This window comes from Pogona vitticeps, chromosome 2 (genome assembly GCF_051106095.1).
Source record: "Pogona vitticeps strain Pit_001003342236 chromosome 2, PviZW2.1, whole genome shotgun sequence".
In the NCBI taxonomy this organism is placed as follows: Eukaryota; Metazoa; Chordata; class Lepidosauria; order Squamata; family Agamidae; genus Pogona; species Pogona vitticeps.
In genome coordinates, this window is record NC_135784.1 from 219180329 (window position 1) to 219196676 (window position 16348).

The 16348-nt window shown below is 45.3% G+C and overlaps 1 protein-coding gene across 5 annotated transcripts in view; it reads right to left on the bottom strand.

Annotated features, from left to right (window-relative positions):
• The window catches only part of FOCAD (focadhesin), a 249024-nt gene that overhangs the window by 219167 nt on the left and 13509 nt on the right, over positions 1–16348 (bottom strand). For all 5 annotated transcript variants that reach the window (XR_013541436.1, XM_078384917.1, XM_020790338.3 and 2 more), the window contains exon 5: positions 1130–1234. Coding sequence is in view for 3 of the 5 variants with exons in the window: in XM_020790338.3 (XP_020645997.3) it covers positions 1130–1234 (105 nt within the window). In the remaining 2 variants the exon portion in view is untranslated. The remainder of the gene's footprint in view (positions 1–1129; positions 1235–16348) is intronic.

A 16348-nucleotide genomic window follows, 5' to 3' on the forward strand; every position in this document is an offset into this window, starting at 1 on the left:
ATAGGCGGCACGGGTTGGCTCCCGGCGGCTGGGGCAGGGTAGGGGGGTCCGGACAACCCCCCACCCTGCCGCCGCCGCCGCTTGGATCCGCCCCGCGCTCAGCCGAGCACGGGGCGGATCCAAGCCCAGGATGGGTAGAAACGCCGGCCGGCTCTTGCGAAAGAGGGAGGTGGAGGTCCCCGCTCTCCTTAGCAAGAGCCGACCGGCGTTTCTACCCAGCTGGGCAGCGGGCTCTTGCAGAGGAGGGAGGTGGCTCCCTCCTTGCAAGAGCCCGCCTCCCAGCTGGGTAGAAAGGCTCTTGCTAAGGAGAGCAAGGACCTCCACCTCCCTCCTTAGCAAGAGCCGACCGGCGTTTCTACCCAGCTGGGCAGCGGGCTCTTGCAGAGGAGGGAGGTGGCTCCCTCCTTGCAAGAGCCCGCCTCCCAGCTGATCGGCGGTTCCAAAATGGCCACCAGTTTCGCGCCCCGCTTACCGAGGGCGCGAAAATGGCGGTGGTATGGAGGAACTTCGCTGAACGGTGAGTACGGAAGCTATTGGAACACATTAAACTAAGTTTAATGCGTTCCAATGGCTTTTTGCTTTCCGTTTAACGAAGTTTTCACATAGCGAAGGTTAATCCGGAACGGATTAATCTCGCTATGCGAGGCACCACTGTATACTGAATTTCTCTGAATCGTTTGTTTCAATATCCTGTGGTTCTTTTTTCTTAGCTTGTATTTCTGATAAAATTTTAATATCTCTGTCTTTTATAAGCTGCGAGAGTAGCAGACAGGAAGATTTCCCCCAGCCATCAGCGCATTTGGCCCTCCTGGATTTCACCCACCCGAGGACAAACAGGGTAGTGTTGCTCAGTGGTTAGCACGGTTAGCTCTCTGATCCAGGTAACCTTGGCACACCTCTCTTCCTCAAATGCGTTTCCCAAAGAAAAGGCAGAACAGAAATCCCAAGAGGGAACAAGGATCAGTACCACCTTGTAGAATATTTAACAGGCAGGCTCTCACAGACACTCCCACTCCTTTGTGAATGATTGTAGTGTTTTTTTTCCCCTTAAAATATCCACACCTACTAATAATTTATATATTATTACCCTCCAAAAGAGAACTCATAAATTAAATTACTTGAAGCATACCTGATTGCATATAGCTCCAACTGTTTTTCCTCTTGATTTTTCATCACCTTCAGGGCCTGCATCTGTAGTAGTTTTACAATGATGTTTATCAAACCATGGACATTCCTATCAAAATCACAAAGAAGACATGTTAACATCAGCACTGCTCTCCAAGGAAAGCATCAATGAGGCCTCCTACATCATTTTCTTGCCTGGAATTGCATGTCAGTAACAAAATACTGATTCAAAAAGAAAGGTTCTTTGAAGTGAGCAGCTCTGACTAAAACCTACTAGTTATGCATGATGGGCCTGTGCCTTCCTGTCTCACTAAAGTGTGTAGCTGGATTATGTTGCTGTGGTAGGCAACAACTACCTTCAAATCTCAATCCATCTCAAGACAACATGCAGACATCATGACTTCAGTAGGAAGTCAGGGTCTTATTCACACACATCCATCTCAGGCACCATTGCGCTTGATAAAGAGATGCAGAAGCCTCAAAACATTGCACATATTTTGACTGACCTAATAAGAGTGTTATTGTAATGCAAGTTTCAAAATTTTTCTTGTGGCCAACACAGTTACCTTTGCTTTTTCCAGACCAAGACTTTCTCATCAGCCTATGATCTATGTACAAAATGTGCAACATGTATAATACCAATCAGTCGAATAACAAAAAGGAGTCCTCTTCCTCTACACATAATGCATTTTGCACACATAGATTCTGCTCAAAAAAAGGGCAAATTAATATAGTTCACACATCATTACAGATTATGCTTCCTCAAGTTCTGAAAGACTGCGGTTTGTCATAGTACATGCTTTTCTCACCACTTTTGCATTTCCCCTACGAAAGGGTGCTGATATTGAGCCTTTCCGAGAAAAAATTGAGCTAGGAAGCTATAAATTTCAGAGTGTATTGGCCAATTTGTCTATATTCAACGGTGCAAAAATCAACTACAGTGGACCCTCGACTTACAGACAGCTCGACTTACAGACTTTTTGAGTTACAGACTTCTCTGGCTGCAAAATTTAGATTCGACTTGCAGCCAGAGAATCGACTTATAGACCAGAAAAAAAACAAAATGGAATAAAAATAGAATAAAAACCACTGGTTATGGGATTAATCGGTTTTCAGTGCATTGTAGGTCAATGGAGATTCGACTTACAGACTTTTCGACTTGCAGCCACCATTCCAATACGGATTAATTCCTTAAGTAGAGGAATTCTAAAATCATATTTATTTATTTATTTATTTATTTATTTATTTATTTATTTATTTAATTTATACCCCGCCTATCTGGCCCACCGGACCACTCTAGGCGGCTTGTCTTGTCTTGTCTAAAATCATGTACCTATGATTTTAACTTATCTTTCATGTTCAGGTCCAAAGTGAACATGGCAGCACCTCCAGAAAAGTTCAACGTGGAAGAGCATACGACCATAATCAGGTTCCTGTTTCTCCAAGGGAAAGGTGCAAAGCAGATCCATGATGAAATGTCACAAACTATAGGTGACAGTGGCCCTTCATATGCAACAGTTAAACGCTGGGTTGTCAATTTTAAAACTGGCCATTTCGGTGTTGAAAGTGAGAAATCCAGTGGAAGGTCTGTTTCTGTCTCTGTGCCTGCAAATGTGAAAGCCATCCATGACATGATCATGGAGGACCGCTGAATATCAGCCAAAAGTATTGCTATGTATATCTGAGAATATCACGTGGGAGAGTTGATGCCATTATCCACAATGACTTGGAAATGAGAAAGCTGGCAGCAAAGTGGATCCCCAAACTTTTGACAGCCAAACAAAAGAGGAAACATGTGGAGTCATCGGTAGCTGTTTTGGAACATTTTGCAAGAAATGAGTCAGATTTCCTGGGCAAACCGGTAACTGGTGATGAGACATGGATCTACTGTTATGATCCTAAGACAAAGGAACAATCTAAGGAATGGAGGCACAGGCCAAAGAAATTCCAAGTGCAAAGGTCGGTGCAGAAGCAAATGGCAACAATTTTTGGGGATAATAAGGGAGTTCTGCTGGTGGACTACCTCCAACAGGGTTTGACCATCAATGCAAAATATCACTGTGCTTTATTGACGAAGTTGAGGCAAAACATCAAGGAAAAACATCGAGGAAAGCTCTCCAAAAGTATCATTCTGTTGTCTAGTGCTTTCTGGTCAAAAGTAATCAGAATCTTTTTCTACGTAGCTCAGATGTTATCTATGTTGATAATAGCAAGTATCTAGCGCTCAAAGATTCTTGTTCACAAGTTACAGTATGTCACCCTGATATAGTCTCTAAGGAAAGTATGTTAGACTATGAAAATATTTCTATTAAAGGGATTGGTTCTGAAATAGTGGTGCTGCTCATGGAAAAATACCAATGAGATATAAATGACGATCAGGAGTTTGGAAGGTGGCCATATCTGATCAAATTCCTGCCCTGTGTTTAATAGGTCTGGATTTAGCCGTGCATGTGCAGAGTGTTTTTGTGACAACTCGCTCTCAGGGAAGGCAAACTGAAGCCACTGAGGGAAATGATGGAAATCTTCCCGAAATAAGAGAAGTGAGAAAGACGGCTGATCTGGTTATTCTGAGAAACCCTAAGAATCTATCTTTCATCAAAGAACAAAAGGAAGACCCTACCTTAAATGAATGTTTTGTGCAAGTTAAGGAAATTCCACTGACCCCTGAAAATCCTGAATGATGTCCCAGTTTAGAGGAAAACTCTCCGATAGCAGAAATGGCTGAGGTGGTCATATTGGAGAATCCTAATAATACTTCCTGTATTGATGAGCAGAAGGAAGATAGAACTTTAAATGATTCTGTTACAAAAGCCAATGAGAATCCCCTTCCACTGATCCCTGAAAACCCAGAGAGGTTTATAACTGATAAAAACCTGACATATAGAGAGGTTTTAAAGGCACCTCATAGAGGGGGAGGACCCCACAAACAGCTATTTGTCTCTGTAAAATATAGGGAAATGTCCTTAGAATTAGCAGAGCCGAGCTTGGGGGCGTACTCCTGAAAAGGAGAAAGGCCTGTATGAGGTCCAGGAAAGAGCATTCTGTCCTGAGGACAAAGTGGTGAGGCTGAAACTCATAGAGGGGAGTGAATTGCAGTTAGCAGGGTCAGAATTTGTGGATATGTTACAGCAGAACTGGAGGTCTGAGAAGTCTAGTCGCTCTGCAGCTGCAGAACCCCTTAAAACCCTGCAAGGGAAACTCCTATCTAAGAAACCAAATATTAAAGATATAGAACCAGATAATGAAAATCTGAATGCATCTAAAATAAACCAAGTGTTTTAGACCACACTTAAAAGAAACATGCCTGTGAATTTGGAGGTGAGCCATGATAGTGATCCCCTACATATGGAGAAATTTGCAACAAAAATACTTGTGCGGGAATTTGTTGGTGAGCAGGAAGGCATAAGCAATAAGATCTCAAGGAAGAACACAGTCATAGCTGTGCTGGAGACGGGAAAGAAACTGTCTAACCTTCCCACAGCTGAGAAAATTAAGCCACTATTCAGTAAGAGAACAGGTTTAACCCGGAAGAGGTGAGCTGAGGATATCCAATGAACTTCAGAATGCCCGATAGCTGCCATTCAACAGAAGAGAGCACGGACTTCAGTATCTGCCTTTGTTGTGCTGGACAACAACTGGGGGTTCACAATCTGTGTGGATACATCTAGGATTGTGCTGTGCCAAGCAGATGACAGCAGGAATCTGCACCCTATGACTCCGATCAACAGGAGATTCCAACCTGGTGAGAGATATTGGTCTGCCATCGAGAGGGTGTGCCTATCAACTGTTTGGACGCTGCAAAGACTGAAGCCTTACATTTAGGGGAGGAAGTTCATCCTTTGCACTAACCCTTTCCCTCTGGCATGGCTACAAACTATGAAAGACACTAACAGTAAGCTTTCAAGATGGACACTGAACCTCCAAGACTTTGACTTTGAGATCCTCAGCATAAAAAGGACTCAGAATATGGTTGCTGACGCCTGGTCTCGAAGGCCAAATGACTAATGGAGGGATAAAAGAGTGTAATGTAGTATTAAATGTTCTGTTTGTGCATTAGTTACGGAATGCAATTAAAAATGAAATGTCTCATTGAATGCTGATGAACTGTGAGGTGTATAATGATGGGAAATAGAGTAGAGGTAATGTGATCTGTCTTAATGTGAGTATTGCAAATGTTTATAATTGCATTGATTGTTTTAAATGTTTAAAGTAATAAGTTTGATCTAGTAAACATAGTAATAGACAGAAAACTAGTATAAGGTATGTATAAGTACAGTGGTGCCTCGCACAACGAGCACCTCGTAGAGCGATGAATTCGCTCTACGAGGACGCTTTTGCGATCGCTAATGCGATGGCACAGCGATGGCCCCAGTGGGCGAAAATCGCAGAGCGAAGGTCGGTAAGCGGTTCGCTTACCGACCTTCGCTTTGCGAAACGCCGATCAGCTGTTCCGCGGCTTCAAAATGGCCGCTGGAACAGCCGAAAGGGCCAGGTGCAGCGTTTTCGCGCCCTTGGTAAGCAAGGGGAGGGCGCGAAAACGCTGCCGGAACAGCCGAAATGGCTGCGCGCAGCGTTTTCGCGCTCTCCCCTTGCTTACCAAGGACGCGAAAATGCTGCGCCCGGCCCTTTCGGCTGTTCCGTCGGCCATTTTGAAGCCGCGGAACAGCTGATCGCAGCCATTTTCGTGCCCTCGTTCAGCAAGGGCCGGACCCCGGAAGCATCGCTGAACGGTGAGTTTTCAGCCGATTTGGAACGCATTAAATGATGTTTAATGCGTTCCAATGCGCTTTTCTGCCCCGCTCAGCGATGTTTCATACAGCGAGGGTTAATCCGGGACGGATTAACCTCACTGTGCGAGGCACCACTGTATATGGTAAATATGATGTGTTATACAGTGGTGCCCCGTATAGCGAGGTTAATCCGTTCCGGATTAACCTTCGCTATATGAAATCTTCGCTAAGCGGGAAGTAAAAAGCCTTTGGAACGCATTAAACTTCATTTAATGCGTTCCAAATCGGCCCTAAACTTCCCACTTAGAGAAGTTTCCTGGCCCCGGGCAGCCATTTTTGCGCCCTCCCCTCGCTTGCCGAGGGCGCGAAAATGCGGCGCGGGGCCATTTCGGGTCGTCCGCGGCCGTTTTGAAGCCGCAAAACAGCTGTTTTGCGGCTTCAAAATGGACCCGAAATGGCCCCACGCCGCGTTTTCGCGCCCTCCCCTCGCTTGCCGAGGGCGCGAAAACACAGCGCGGGGCCATTTCGGGTCATCCGGCGCCCATTTTGGAGCCGCCGAACGCGGCTCCAAAATGGCGGCCGGACTCCCCAATCGTCGCAATGCGAGGTGCGGCGATTGGGTGCGCCGTATAGCGATCCCAAAAAAGGGGATCGCTATACGGATTCGTCGTTATACGGTGCGCTCGCTAAGCGAGGCACCACTGTATGTTGAAATATGGTATATGATTTAGGACATAACTGGTAAGCATATTATTATGATGGTGTTCTGCATGAAATGTTCCCTGTACGTTCTGTTGTTCATAAGGGTAAACTGTAAGGTTTTCCCTCATGAAACAAACTTTTTCTTAGAGGGGAGGAATGTGACAATCGCCCACAACACTCATGCCATTCATATTCATGAGCTTATTTGCATAAGCCTATGAGAGGACTGGAGAGGCAGAGTCAGCAGCTACATGAGGCTTGGCGGGAGAAGGAGGAGTCAGATAGGGCTGGTTAGTCAGAGAGAGGGGGAACTGGGAGATATAGGGCTGGTTAGAAAATAGGTAGAGAAGGTGGTAATATTGCAAGAGAAAAGTATGTACTGAGAGAATTGTTGATGACTTGCTTGTATATAATGTTTATCTGAGAAACTTCTGTTATTATTCACTCTGCTTCACTTCAATAAATAAGTTCTGTTTCAGTTCACAAGACAAGTGTTCTGACAAACGTAATTTATATTGTGGATCGAGGTAATCCACTGGTGGCAGCGAGAGGAGAACGTGACGCGAGCCTTTGTGAGGGAAAGACAAGCAGAGACCACAAGGGCGAATACCACAGTTCTTACACAATGAAATCTAGCAGGGAGAACACAAGATTAGAATTCTTTCTAGAACATTTGATTTCATTTGCATTGTGCAGGAACTGATTTGTATGAAAGAACTTTCAACCATGAGAGTCTGCTAGTTCAATTCTGTGGCACAAGCTTAGTGTTCCTGAACCAAGCCTATTTCTGTATAGGCCTCTCACGCCTAGCCAGCATACACCACAAACTGAAAGCACACACAAAAGAGAAGAGGATCAAACCCACAACCACAATATGTGTGTTGTGTGTTTAGTCGTTTAGTCGTGTCCGACTCTTCGTGACCCCATGGACCAGAGCACGCCAGGCCCTCCTGTCTTCTACTGCCTCCCGGAGTTGTGTCAGGTTCATGTTGGTTGCTTCGCAGACACTGTCCAGCCATCTCATCCTCGGTCGTCCCCTTCTCCTCTTGCCATCACACCTTCCTAACATCAAGGTTTTTTCCAAGGACTCTTTTCTTCTCATGAGATGGCCAAAGTACTGGAGCCTCAGCTTCAGGATCTGTCCTTCAAGTGAGCATTCAGGGTTGATTTCCTTTAGAACTGATAGGTTTGTTCTCCTTGCAGTCCAGGGGATTCTCAAGAGCCTCCTCCAGCACCACAATTCAAAGGCATCAATTCTTCGGCGGTCTGCTTTCTTTATGGTCCAGCTCTCACTTCCATACATCACGACAGGAAAAACCATAGCTTTGACTATTCGGACTTTTGTTGGCAAGGTGATGTCTCTGCTTTTCAAGATGCTGTCAAGATTTGTCATCGCTTTCCTCCCAAGAAGAAGGCGCCTTTTAATTTCAGGGCTGCTGTCTCCATCTGCAGTGATCATGGAGCCCAGGAAAATAAAATTTGACACTGCCTCCATATCTTCCCCTTCTATTTCCCAGGAGGTGATGGGACCAGTGGCCATGATCTTAGTTTTTTTGATATTGAGTTTCAGACCGTTTTTTGCACTCTCCTCTTTCACTCTCATTACAAGGTTCTTTAATTCCTCCTCACTTTCTGCCATCAGAGTGGTATCATCTGCATATCGGAGGTTGTTGATATTTCTTCCGGCAATCTTAATTCCGGCTTGGGATTCCTCCAGTCCAGCCTTCCGCATGATGTATTCTGCATATAAATTGAATAAGCAGGGAGACAATATACAGCCTTGTCGTACTCCTTTCCCAATTTTGAACCACTCAGTTGTTCCATGACCAGTTCTAACTGTTGCTTCCTGTCCCACATATAGGTTTCTCAGTAGATAGATAAGGTGGTCAGGCACTCACATTTCTTTAAGAACTTGCCATAGTTTGCTGTGGTCCACACAGTCAAAGGCTTTCGCATAGTCAATGAAGCAGAAGTAGATATTTTTCTGGAACTCTCTGGCTTTCTCCATAATCCAGCGCAAGTTAGCAATTTGGTCTCGAGTTCCTCTGCCTCTTCGGAATCCAGCTTGTACTTCTGGGAGTTCTCGGTCCACATACTGCTGAAGCCTACCTTGGAGGATTTTGAGCATAACCTTGCTAGCGTGCGAAATGAGTGCAATTGTACGGTAGTTGGAGCATTCTTTGGCACTGCCTTTCTTTGGGATTGGGATGTAGACTGATCTTTTCCAATCCTCTGGCCACTGTTGAGTTTTCCAAACTTGCTGGCATATTGAATGTAGCACCTTAACAGCATCATCTTTCAAGATTTTAAATAGTTCAACTGGAATGCCATCACCTCCACTGGCCTTGTTGTTAGCCAGGCTTTCTAAGGCCTGTTACATACAGCACTGATGTTACCTGTCTGTCATGGGTTTGGAGGGAAAGTTCCATCCTATGGGGGGTGGAAGGCGGGACATCAGGAGGAGGGGCTGTACTGTATATATATGTGGAGCGTGTGAAGAGAGCTGGAGAAGAGCTGAGAGAAGAAGCTTGAGTGGGAGTCTGTGTGTCAGACAGGGTACTACTGTGTGTCAGTCAGTACCAACCTGATAGGTTCAGGTGTCTGTATGGTTAGCCAGAACTGATAGGTTCAGGGTCTGTGCTTCACGTTAAGTGTTCTGTGTGAACCAAACTGTGTGGATGTATGATCGAGACTAAGCCACGTTACTGTATCTTATTCACTTGATCCTTTTATTTTTCCCTGTGTGTTATTTAATAAACCTTGTTCTTTTATTTGTTAAAAATCCATCCCTGGTCTGTGTGACTTCTTATAGGGAATGGTTGGTGGCAGCTTAGTGAAACTGTGGCATATCCCAGTAGGTCTGGGTTTGTCACATTGATTGGTGTCCAGCGTGTGGGATACGACTGGTCCAGTTGTCCAGTGGTCCAGCAAAGCCTTGGCAAGAGTGCCCAGAGCAAGAGGGGTCTAGTCAGGGACAATCTGAGGGCGCGTAGGTAATCTTCTAGGTGTACCTCACGGGGAGGTGCGCTAGTGGAAGAACGTGCCAACTGGGGACTAGATTAGGGAGCTCTGAGGCAGCCTGTTTTGGCGGGAAAAAAGCTGAGGCAAAACTGTGTAGTAGCAGTGATCTAGCCTGCCTGCTGAGAGGCCTAGCAGAGGGGGGTAGACTCTGGCTCGCAACTGTTGCAAGTTAGTGCTGAAGAACAGCAGCAATCTATAGAAAGCTGGTTCTGAGGCAAAAGAAAGAAAAAAAAAGTGGTCGCTTTATTTTGAGGCTTGACTTTTGAAAGCAGCCTGTTCTGGGGGGGGGATTATGCCCTTGACTCGAAGCCAAATGGCAGAAATGGGTGAAGTGAAAGACCCCCAGGTTGACCAAGGTTCTGAGGATGAATTTGGCTCAGTGCAGGGTGACAGCACGGGAGAACAGAACCCAGAACTCAGGAAAATGCTCATAGCCCAACAGCATGAACTGAGGGTGAGGGAAATGGAGGAAAGGGAAAGAGAGAAACAAAGGCAATTTGAAATAGAGAGGGAGAGAGAGAAAAGTGCTCTGGAAAAAGAAAGGATGGCGTTTGAGTTGAGAAAATTGGAACTGATGAATCAGAACAATAATAACAATAGGGATTCTGAGGGAGGCCAATTGTCTAAAGCTGACCTGAAGAAATTCCCTGTGTACCACAAGGGAGATTGTCCTGAAGTGTTCTTTTCCCTAGTGGAAAGAGCGTTTGTGGACTTCTCAGTAAGGGAAACTGAGAAGATGACCATTATGCGATCTTTAATCAGTGGCAGCCTTGCAGAAGTCTATGCAGAGATGCCAGAGGAACTGATGAAAGATTTTGCAGAGTTTAAAAAACTGGTGTTTGCCAGACATGGGATAAATGCGGAACAGCTGAGGCAAAGATTCAGGTCAATCACCAAGAAACCAGAGCAGACTTTTACCCAAGTGGGGGCCCAATTGGTGAGGCTGCTAGAGAAATGGCTATCTCAGGAGGGGACAGAGACCTTTCAGCAGCTCAAAGACTTGATAGCGCTGGAACAGTTCTATTCAGTCCTGCATGGGGAACTGAAATTCCAGGTGAGGGAAAGGAAACCGAAATCTGTGGCAGAAGCAGCCGAGATCGCAGATTTTATTTCCCAAATAAGAAAGCCCTTGGGTGAGGGGAAATCGATGGGGAAACCTAAAGAAACCTACAGCAAGTACTCTCAGGGACCAGGGAAAAGCCAGCAAGGGGGAGGGGCCCATGGTGAAGGGAAGCCCTCAGACATGAAACCAAGACCTCAGATTTTGGAGGGAAAACCAAAACAAGATGAGAAAGACTCAAAATATAGCAGAAAATGTTATTTCTGTCAGGGAAAGGGCCATCTAATCTCAGAGTGTGAGAAATTAAAGCAGCTAAAAGGAATTGTGCCTCAGGATTCGAGTGGAACCAAGCCAAAAGCTGTGTTCTGTGTCCAGAAAGAGCAAAGCTCCTTGTCACTGAGGGAGCCTGTTGCCATGGCTACTCAATCTGGAACAGTTACATCTGCTGATCAGGCTGAGGAAAATGGTCCTCTTGTGGAGGTCAAGCGCTGCTTGCTCGTGAGAACAGATTCTCAGTTGTTTGAAACCGCAGGGGTGGACGTAGGAATACTTGACCATCAGTATCGGGGGCTGAGGGACACTTGTTCCCAGGTGACCCTGTGCCATCCAGATATTATTCCTAGGGAGTATGTAATCCCAAATGAGAGCATGAAGGTGGCAGGGATTGAGGGGCAGGTGATCTCACTGCCAGTAGCGGAGGTACCTGTGAACTTTCAAGGCTGGAGGGGAGTTTGGCGGCTAGCGATTTCATCGACTCTGCCAGCAGCCATGCTCGTGGGAAATGACCTGGCTGAACATGTGAAACGGGTGCTAGTGATTACACGTTCACAAGCCACCACGGGGACAGTTCAGGGGGGTAATGATGAGCCAGAGACGGAAGCAGAGGGGAGTTCAGAAGCTGTGGTGGAAACCTTAACCACAGACAGCCGATTTGGCCAAGAGCAAAAGGCAGACGCCACTCTCCAAAAGTGTTTTGAACAGGTGACTGACGCCCAGCTAACACCTGAAACCCCAGTGAGATTTCTAGAGGAAAAGGGGATTTTGTATAGAGAGACCCTGAGGAATATCTCAAAAGGGGGAGATGGGATCAGAAGTCAGCTAGTGGTACCTGAAAAGTATCGCCCCATGATCTTAAAAAGGGGGCACTCTGACATGTTTGCTGCGCACTTAGGGGTGAACAAAACACAGCAGAGAATCACACAGAATTTTTACTGGCCTGACATAGGGAAGCAGATCAGGGAATTCTGTAAACAATGTGATGTGTGTCAAAGGCAGGGGAATAGCCGCAACAGGACCAAAGCAAAGTTGTGCCCTTTGCCTGTGATTGACACTCCATTCAAATGCATAGGGGTGGATATTGTGGGACCGTTGCCCAAGGCCACAAAGAGGGGGAACAGGTTCATTCTCACCATTGTGGACCATGCCACGAGGTACCCTGAAGCCATACCCTTGACTAACATTGAAACTAACACAGTGGCAGATGCCTTGGTGGGGTATATGTCCAGGATGGGATTTGCCTCAGAAATAATCACAGATTTGGGCGCATCGTTCACATCGAAGCTCATGAAACGGTTATGGCAAATCTGTGGAATTAAGCACAAGGAAACCACTGCCTATCACCCTGAAAGTAATGGGTTAACTGAGAAGTTCAATGGGACTCTAATGCGCATGGTTAGGGCTTACTTGGCAGAGAATCCAAACAATTGGGACCAGAAGCTGCAATCCCTTTTGTTTGCTTATCGATCAGTGCCACAAGCCAGTACCGGGTTCAGTCCGTTTGAACTTTTATTTGGGAGAAGGGTGAAAGGGCCCCTTGATTTGATCAAACAAAATTGGGAGCAGATCACCCAGGATGACCCACAAGACGTTGTGACATACATAGACACCTTGATGAATGACCTAAAGAGAAACCTAGAGCTAGCAGCAGAGACCCTGCAAGCTCAAAAGGTCAGAAAGAAAGCTTGGAATGACCAGGAAGGCAGGGAGAGGCACTTTAACCCAGGGGAGGAAGTGCTTTGGCCTAGGCCCTGCAAAGAGAACAAACTGCAGCTGGGTAGCCCAGAACGAAAATATTTGGGTCACATAGTAGGGGGAGGAGTGATAAAACCCCTCGAGGCCAAGATAGAAGCAGTTCGTGATTGGCCCAGACCCAACACCAAGAAAAAAGTCAAATCATTTCTTGGGTTGGTGGGCTACTACAGAAAGTTCATCCCGAGGTTTAGCAAGATTGCAGCTCCGCTGACCGATCTGACGAGGAAGAAGGCTGATGACCGCATCCCGTGGACCAGCGACTGTGAGGAGGCGTTCCGGAGGTTGAAGGAGGCGCTCATCAACTATCCAGTGCTGCGTGCTCCAGACTTCGACCGGGAGTTCATCATCTACACCGATGCGTCTAACAGCGGGGTAGGAGTAGTTCTTTGCCAGGAGGATGAGAATGGTGACCAGCATCCAGTGTCCTACCTGAGTAGGAAACTCCAGAAAGGTGAGAGACATTTGGCAACCGTGGAAAAGGAGTGCCTGGCCATAGTCTACGCGATCCAGAAGGCCAAGCCTTACATCTGGGGAAGACATTTTATTCTGTGCACTGACCATTCACCACTGCAATGGTTAAAGACAATGAAAACCCACAATAGTAAACTTATGAGGTGGGCTTTAAATCTGCAAGACTATGACTTTGAAGTGAAGGTGGTCAGAGGGTCAGTGAACTGTGTTGCTGACGCCTTGTCAAGAAGACCTGAAGAATGAAGACGGCGAAAGAAACATGGACTATGTATATATTTTGATGCCAAAAAGTCAAATGTGTCTGTTTATTGAACATGTTGGTTTGTATGAATAAAGGTAACTTGATGTATTGTTAATGGTAAATGTTTAAATGCCTAATAGAGTGTAAGTATAAGTAAGTATGGTATTGTATGTTATTATATAACTGTTTTTGTTTGTTTTGGGTCCAGGTTGTTTTTTGGTGAAAAGCACCTTAGCTTTCCCCCTACAAAACAACTTATAAAGAGGGGAGGTGTTACATACAGCACTGATGTTACCTGTCTGTCATGGGTTTGGAGGGAAAGTTCCATCCTATGGGGGGTGGAAGGCGGGACATCAGGAGGAGGGGCTGTACTGTATATATATGTGGAGCGTGTGAAGAGAGCTGGAGAAGAGCTGAGAGAAGAAGCTTGAGTGGGAGTCTGTGTGTCAGTCAGTACCAACCTGATAGGTTCAGGTGTCTGTATGGTTAGCCAGAACTGATAGGTTCAGGGTCTGTGCTTCAAGTTAAGTGTTCTGTGTGAACCAAACTGTGTGGATGTATGATCGAGACTAAGCCACGTTACTGTATCTTATTCACTTGATCCTTTTATTTTTCCCTGTGTGTTATTTAATAAACCTTGTTCTTTTATTTGTTAAAAATCCATCCCTGGTCTGTGTGACTTCTTATAGGGAATGGTTGGTGGCAGCTTAGTGAAACTGTGGCATATCCCAGTAGGTCAAGATTTTAAATAGTTCAACTGGAATGCCATCACCTCCACTGGCCTTGTTGTTAGCCAGGCTTTCTAAGGCCCACTTGACTTCGCTCTCCAGGATGTCTGGCTCAAGGTCAGCAACTACATTGTCTGGGTTGTCCGGGATATCCAAATCTTTCTGATATAATTCCTCTGTGTATTCTTGCCACCTCGTCTTGACGTCTTCTGCTTCTGTTAGGTCCTTCCCATTTTTGTCTTTTATCATGTTCATCTTTGCGCAAAATGTTCCTCTAATATGTCCAATTTTCCTGAACAGATCTCTGCTCTTTCCTTTTCTGTTATCTTCCTCTATTTCTTTGCATTGTTCATTTAAGAAGGCCCTCTTGTCTCTCCTTGCTATTCTTTGGAAGTCTGCATTCAAGTTTCTGTAACTTTCCCTATCTCCCTTGCATTTTGCTTCCCTTCTCCTCTCTCCTATTTCTAAGGCCTCGTTGGACAGCCACTTTGCTTTCTTGCATTTCCTTTTCTTTGGGATGGTTTTCGTTGCTGCCTCCTGGACAATGTTACGAGCCTCTATCCAAAGTTCTTCAGGCACTCTGTCCACCAAATCTAGTTCCTTAAATCTGTTCTTTACTTCCACTGTGTATTCATAAGGGATTTGGTTTAGATTATACCTGAGTGGCCCAGTGGTTTTTCCTAATCTCTTCAGTCTAAGCTTGAATTTTGCTATGAGAAGCTGATGATCAGAACCGCAGTCAGCTCCAGGTCTTGTTTTTGCTGACTGTATAGAGCTTCTCCATCTTTGGCTGCAGAGAATATAATCAATCTGATTTCGATATTGCCCATCTGGTGATTTCCATGTATAGAGTCGCCTCTTGTGTTGTTGGAAAAGAGTGTTTGTGATGACCAGCTTATTCTCTTGACAAAACTCTATTAGCCTTTGTCCTGCTTCATTCTGAACTCCAAGGCCAAACTTACCTGTTGTTCCTTTTATCTCTTGGCTCCCTACTTTAGCATTCCAGTCCCCTAGAATGAGAAGAACATCTTTCTTTGGTGTCAGTTCTAGAAGGTGTTGTAAATCTTCATAGAATTGTTCAATTTCAGTCTCCTCAGCAATGCTGGTTGGTGCATAAACTTGGATTATTGTGATGTTGAATGGTCTGCCTTGGATTCGTATTGACATCATTCTATCATTTTTGAGATTGTATCCCATTACAGCTTTTCCCACTCTTCTGTTGACTATGAGGGCTACTCCATTCCTTCTACGGGATTCTTGTCCACAATAGTAGATATGATAATCATCTGAGTTGAATTCGCCCATTCCTGTCCATTTTAGTTCACTGATGCCCAGGATTCTTGCCATCTCCTGTTTGACCACCTCCAGCTTCCCAACGTTCATAGATCTTACATTCCAGGTTCCTATGCAGTATTCTTCTTTGCAGCATCGGATTTTCCTTTCACTTCCAGGCACGTCCACAGCTGAGCGTCCTTTCGGCTTTGGCCCAACCACTTCATTAGCTCTGGAGCTACTTGTACTTGTCCTCCACTCTTCCTCAGTAGCATGTTGGACGCCTTCCGACCTGAGGGGCCCATCTTCCACCGTCATATCTTTTAGCCTTTTGTTTCTGATCATGGGGCGTTCTTGGCAAAGATACTGGAGTGGCTTGCCATTTCCTACTCCAGGTGGATTGCGTTTAGTCGAAACTCTCCACTATGTCCTGTCCGTCTTGGGTGTCCCTGCACGGCATAGCCCATAGCTTCTCTGAGTTACTCAAGCCCCTTCGCCACGACAAGGCAGCAATCCATGAAGGAGACAACCACAATATGCAGTTCTCAAAAGGAAGAGGCAACTAGTTCCAAACAATCCACTGAGACACTAAAAGAAGCTTTTTGGAATAGCAGTTTACTATGAATGTTATTCCCAAGAAGGAAACCTAGTGCACTCCAGGAAACAAATTGACAAAAAACAGTTGGATAGTACATGACCATGTTATCCTGTGCAGCATAATTCAACTAAAACATACATGCATGCATGCATACATACTGTACATACATACATACTGTACATACATACATACGTACGTACGTACGTACATACGTACGTACATACATACATACATACATACATACATACATACATACATACATACATACATACATACATACATACATACATACATACATACATACATACATACATATACTGTTTTTATCAGAGTTTTGTAAAGTTACATTTTTGGACTATTATGCCCAGG